The sequence below is a fragment of the Chaetodon auriga genome, chromosome 16 (genome assembly GCF_051107435.1).
Source record: "Chaetodon auriga isolate fChaAug3 chromosome 16, fChaAug3.hap1, whole genome shotgun sequence".
NCBI classification, from domain to species: Eukaryota; Metazoa; Chordata; class Actinopteri; order Chaetodontiformes; family Chaetodontidae; genus Chaetodon; species Chaetodon auriga.
Window position 1 is genome coordinate 18,064,001 of NC_135089.1, and position 6,000 is coordinate 18,070,000.

The window sequence follows — 6,000 nt, forward strand, 5'->3', positions numbered from 1 at the left end:
TGAAGGAGGCAGAGAGTGAAGGGAGGCTCGTTTATCTCAGCAGAGAGTGGAGAAACAAGTGAGGGACGAGGTCATGAGGACTGTTGCATAACCGAGAAACAGATGTTGAATGGACGCAAAGATTAAAAACAAGCATAAGTGATGCTGATGTATGCCACACACACAAGCACACACGCACGCACACTGTGTTTACCCATGAATGGATGCAGCAGGCAGATTGAATGTGAAGCCAACTCCACCGAGCTCATCTATAATGGATGGTGGGGCTGATAGCGTCTTGCAGAGGGAGATGGGACGCGGTGAGAAGGAGACAGACTGAATCCAAATGGAAGCCGTCTCAAGAGAGCGAGGAATGACGGTAGAAATGGGAAGTATTTGGAGGAAAGTGAAAGACAACAGCGAGATGGATAGGAGAACACGGCCAGTACACAAACAGAGCTTCATTTCATGTTTGATTACCCGTGATGACTCGGGACGAGGGGGCAGCGTAGAGAAGATGGATAGGGCTGGGAAATGGGAACGGGGACAAGAGAAGAGAGTGGACATGGAGGTAGTGGGCTGTGGCCACACATACAAGTATAAACCCACACACACACAGATTTTACTTTTATTCAGGGGAGCAAAGGGATTACAATGAAGCGCCTTAAGAGCCTAATTAATATGCTATTGGTCTTACTGAACAGACTCTTCATAATAATCTATACAGCCTGCAGTGATGGAAAAAGTATTCAGATGTTTCATTTAAACTAATGGCTCTACATGTGTTACAGACTCGGATTGCTTCTGGCCCATGTGACTAACGCTTTCCAGTGTTTTATATGTGTGTAAAGTACTATGTGTTGTCCTCTACGTGAGACTGGTCCTAATGTTGAGACACCGCCCATCTCACTTCCTGGCTGCTAAGACCCCGATTGGAGAGGCATCCAGTTATCAAATCCAGCCTGTCTGTATTTGATGAGTGTTAAGCTGCCATGAATTAGACTGTGCCAGGTTTAGTTATCCAGTTAAAGCTCAGAAACACACACTCAGACATTCTGTGTTTAGAGGGAGCAGGTGCAGGGGTTCCAGCGTGTTTTTGGTTTGGACAGGTAAGCTTATCAAGGCTGTTAGCAAACAGTTTCCTATTTACACATCCAGCAGACACAGAGCAACATTAGCATTTATTTGGAGTCCTGCTCACGGCCACCTGATGAATTGAAGCCCGGTGTTCATTCCGCCTTTTAGCTCTGTTTTTGATCTTGACCGAGCCATGAGGGAAATATCTCTCTGTCTCTTTAGCTGCTCCGCTATGTTCACCAGCTAGCCGCTAACTGTCTGTCTGTTGATTGGTGCAGAGCGGGTCGTGCACAGTGAGATTTTTCCTCTGAAAGCAGCTGCCTGTGGTGACTGGAAACCACTGTGATGAGAGCTGTGAGACTCCAACAAACAATGATCTTGGTGCTGGAAAAGCAAAACAATGAGCCGAAAGACACGAAAATCTGAATAATTCTCTATGGGTTCATCACTATAAGCAAACCTTTTCACATAGTGATTTCATGTATTGCTAATATAAAATGTACTGCAGTATTGAAATTTAAAGTACTCATTATGCAGTCGAATCACCCCAGCTTTATACTGGATTATTACTATTGATGTATTACTGTATGTTGTACTAAATGTTTCCACAGAACCAATACTGTGTCCTTATTTTGTTTTGCTGTGGATGATTCAAATATACTGTATGTGTTACTGTGTGTGTGTGTGTGTGTGTGTGTGTGTGTGTGTGTGTTTAACTGTATTTCAGTCACTGTGTGTCTGGTTTTGTAGTTTCTTTTCTACACTTCAGTTGCCTGTGTGCTGGCTAAAGCTGATTGCTAGCATACTGATAAACTAACAAGCAGAAAAACCCAAAGTGTGTAAGAGGGAGATAGACAGAAGAGCAAGGAAGGGATTTAGAAAAAGAAGTATAGGTAGAGAGGAGCTGGAACGCTGAAGGTGGAAATGAGAGTGGAATAGAAAGATTAATAACTGAGCAATAGGAAGGGAAGAGGAGAGATAAAGAGTCTGTAACTGAGCGACTGGAAAAGGCAGAGTGGCTTTCAGCACCATGGACAGCATCCAGAGCTCCCGGCTGGCCTTAATCAGACTCAGACACACTCCCAGCATCCCTCACCCAAAGACTACACAATCCACACCACAAGCACCACTCAAGCATCCTCAGAGCGTTCAGAACAAATCGTGCAAATCACGCTCTGCAGCTCCTCTTGGAGTGATTGTTTTTCTTCATGGAGCGACCCGGCCTCTCCCCAGAGAGCAGGGAAAAAACAGAGGGAGGGAGGGAGGAGGGAGGGAGGGATGAACGGAGATAACACTCACCTGCTGTTCTTGCGAGGCAGTGGCAAATCCTTCTGAAAGAAAGAGAAAAAGGAAAGAAAAAAGAGAGATCAGGTACAGAAAGGTAAGGTCTTTGAAACCAGATGAACCAGACAAAGAAACAAAGGAAGCCCTGAATGCTCGAGCAGAAAGACAGGAAAAAGTTTACTGAATGGAGAGATATTGTTAAAAAAAACGTTTTTAAAGGCCCCCTTCAATTAAAGTCAAGTTTTTAACCTTGTTAACATGTCCATGTGGTGTGTTTTCATATGCTACAAGACACATCATGAGTGAAGAAAGCAGTCAGCGCCATGACTGAGCATTTCCACCATGTAACTGCAGGTGGAAGTCTCCAAACACAGATTCAGACAGCCAGGGTTTCACATGCGACATACATAAGGAATCCATCCTGTGAACTAGCAGATTGGTGCTACAGTGAAACGAGGGATATCAGAGGAGAAGCTGGGCTTACAAGCTCAGCTATTCGCCATTTTCAAAACGATGGCAGAGATGTGTTTTTTTTTTTTGGTTGCAAACTTGCAAAAGGGGGAAATGGTGAGCTGTCATGTGTTACCAAAGGATTTGAAAGTATAAGAGAGGCAAACTGTAGCCTGCAGTCGCCTTTTTCCAGAGCACTCTTTACCACAAAATGTATGTTGAACCCTGACATCGTTCCATCCATTAGCCTGAGTATGAGCCAATATGTTGAAGAACTGTGTGCTTGATGAGCAGAGTTGGAGGTGAGTAGGTACGCTGCAGCTGCAGGCGAGCAGAGGAGAGGTGGGTGGACATAGAGGTGGGGATTATTTGCATATTCATAGATCCACAGTTACTAAATAAACGCAAAGGCCTAGAGTTACCTCTAAGCCATTTTAAGGCACGAAGCAGGGTTTTTTTTCGTGGAAAATACTTGCACAGAGATGAGTTTTTAGGGGCTTAATCAATGCCAGGAGAGGACCTTTAATGGATGCTAGGTTTATTTCTGACCACTGTTGAATTATGTAACTGTTAAAATGATCATATGATATGAGATATGAGATGTATTATGCTGGGCCCAGATTAATCCAGGTCTGTGTGGAGTTTGTATTCCTATGCTAAAATATTACATGCCCCAGGTTTGCTGCATGCTAATTTGATTAAAGACAAATTAATTTAAGAGATCCACCTTAAGGCCCTCGTCATTTCAGTTGTGCTTGCATAGAGCATATTTCCACACTCCCATGTTATAATTTAGATACCAAACAGGGACCAAACAGGTCCAAGCAATAGTATAAAAGCCACAGACAAAATCAATGGTCCACGGCTAGAAATGAGACGTCTCGGTTTGACTACAGCCTGAAATCAAAGACCCATTTACTAAGAATTATGAGTGTCCTCGTAAACTGCATGTGAGAACAGAAAGCTTGACAGGTGTAGCAACAGTCACGAAGGGGGGGGGCTCAGTGATTGGTTAACTGCTATGCAGTGAAGCCGGGGCTTTTGTCGGCCCCTGTGGACTTGAACTTATCCTGGTTAACACTGTATTATAACAAATTATTTTAACTATGTATGAGCATCTATGTTTGTTTTCAAACCAGTCAGTCTGTTAATTTCTGCCACTGCTTTGAGCCAAGACCCCTCCTCCTCTCTCTCCCTCTCTCTCTCTCTCTCTCTCTTCTTCTATCCTCCCATCTCCCGAGTCCAGATGGACAGAGAACATTGGGCTGAAGCTGCGGCAGACACTCACTGCACCGAATGAAAACAGTGCGAGCAGAGCCAGATCTCATGCCAGCACAGCCTGGCTCTGTACAAAACCCTCCACGCTGAGAGAGCGAGAGAGAGGGAGGGGGCAGAGGGTGTAAACAAGGGTGAGCTGGGGCGGGGGAGATCACGCTTTCATGCCCCACAGAATTACCCTTGAGCCTGAGGATTCTGGCCTTCAGCTTCACGTGGGTGTGCGTGTAAATGAGCGTCTCTGATGTGAGCCATTACAGTATATAGCAGCAGGTGCAATTAATGCATTAGCCGCTTCACACCCTCTCCTGTCACACGCAGGGTAATGCTGTTAAGGTGCTGTTAGCATCGCATCGACCGCCCTCTAACCACAGTCAATGCAATTATTAGGTTCAGATAAAGATTGTGTGTGTGTGTGTTTGTGGGTTCTCGTGCATTACTTATATTGTGGGGACATAAATCTGTTAGCACAGTCACATTGTGTGTGTTTGTATGTATGTGTGTGTGTGTGTGTGTGTGTGTGTGTGGACCTGCTGCTACTGATCTCCTGTGAAGCACAAAATACATATTAACCTGAAAGCTCTTGTATTACAAGGACAAACCTCCAACAAAGCAGAGTGTTTTTATTTTGTCAGTCACCGTAAGGCTTAGACTAAGTCACGGATAACAATCACCTTCAGAGGAGGAAGTAGAGAGGAGAGACACTGCAGTCGACCGAACAGAGCGGAAAACACTCAGCCGGTAAGAGGAAGAGAAAATAATAATCTCGCCTTTTCCTCATCTCAGGATCATAAGCCAATCACAGGCTACACGGCAATTCAACTGCATGTCCCGAGGGTTTATGTGTTAACAGAGACAAATCCCTCCTTACAAGGACAACTGAATATTCAACCTATTGATCCCTCGCCACTTTGTCCTTCATTGATCAGTCTAATTGACCCTGAGCCCTCAGAGCTGAGGAGACGATGGCTTACAAGAGGCATCAAGAAAGGCTTCTCAGTGATGAGGAGGGTTAACTGGGCGAATGAGCCCTGACTAGACCTGACAGTCAGTGCTATTACAGAGCAGCTACACAATCCAGTGTAAACACAGCCGTATAAAAGCTTGTCATGTCACATGAGATAAAAACTGCGTTTGTTTTCATGTGTATGTTTAATACTGAATCATTTTCATTTATCTTCTGTCCATCTATCCCACTCTCGTGAATATCTCAGGAACGCCTTGAGGGATTTTTGTTCACTTGGACGAAAGGATGAACTGATTAGCTTAGATCAAAGGTCAAAGGTCAAAGGTCAAGGTCACTGTGATCTCATTTTGGCCATAACTCAAGAATTCATATGCTAATTCTGACAAAAGTTCACACAAATGTCTCACAGGGTAAAATGATGAAGTGGTGACATTTTCTATCTAAAAGGTCAAAGGTCAGCCTGACTGTAACCTCACAATGTTCTGCAAAAACACTTTTGTTATTATCACGTATTCAGCACCATAACTCAGGAACAGAAGGCAGATTGTGACCATATTTCACATTTGGTCAGATACTGAATTGGTGACTCTGATCTTGGGCGTCCACCTTCAAACTGTGCTGACATGTTTTCCAGTTTCAGCTTCTTTGCTGTAAACATCCACACTGGTTCATTGGTTCTGCTGATGTTGAGCTTCAGGTGATTGTTGCTGCTCCATGTGATGACGCTCTCTATAAGTCCTCTGTGCTCTGTGCTGGAAAAATAGTCTCTAAGTGAAGACAGCATGTTTCTCACTGGAAATTGCTTACTGCAATCATACATGATGCACTGAAATTATACACGAAGCAAGTGCAGCAATTATATAAAAAACAGGGCCGTTTTGCATAATTAGCCCATTTGGAGCTAAATATAAAAAGAAACTCTAAATGCACTCTAATTTAGAGCAACAGAGCAGACTTCTATACCTCTT

At 44.0% G+C, this 6,000-nt stretch overlaps 1 protein-coding gene across 4 annotated transcripts in view; it reads right to left on the minus strand.

Annotated features, from left to right (window-relative positions):
* Window positions 1–6,000, minus strand: part of LOC143334140 (microtubule-associated serine/threonine-protein kinase 1-like) — a 43,352-nt gene that overhangs the window by 31,735 nt on the left and 5,617 nt on the right. For 2 of the 4 annotated variants that reach the window (XM_076752692.1, XM_076752691.1), the window contains exon 2: window positions 2,356–2,384. In XM_076752692.1, the coding sequence (XP_076608807.1) occupies window positions 2,356–2,384 (29 nt within the window). Of the gene's footprint in view, window positions 1–2,355; window positions 2,388–6,000 lie in introns of all 4 variants that reach the window. The other 2 variants (XM_076752690.1, XM_076752689.1) reach the window with 1 other exon arrangement.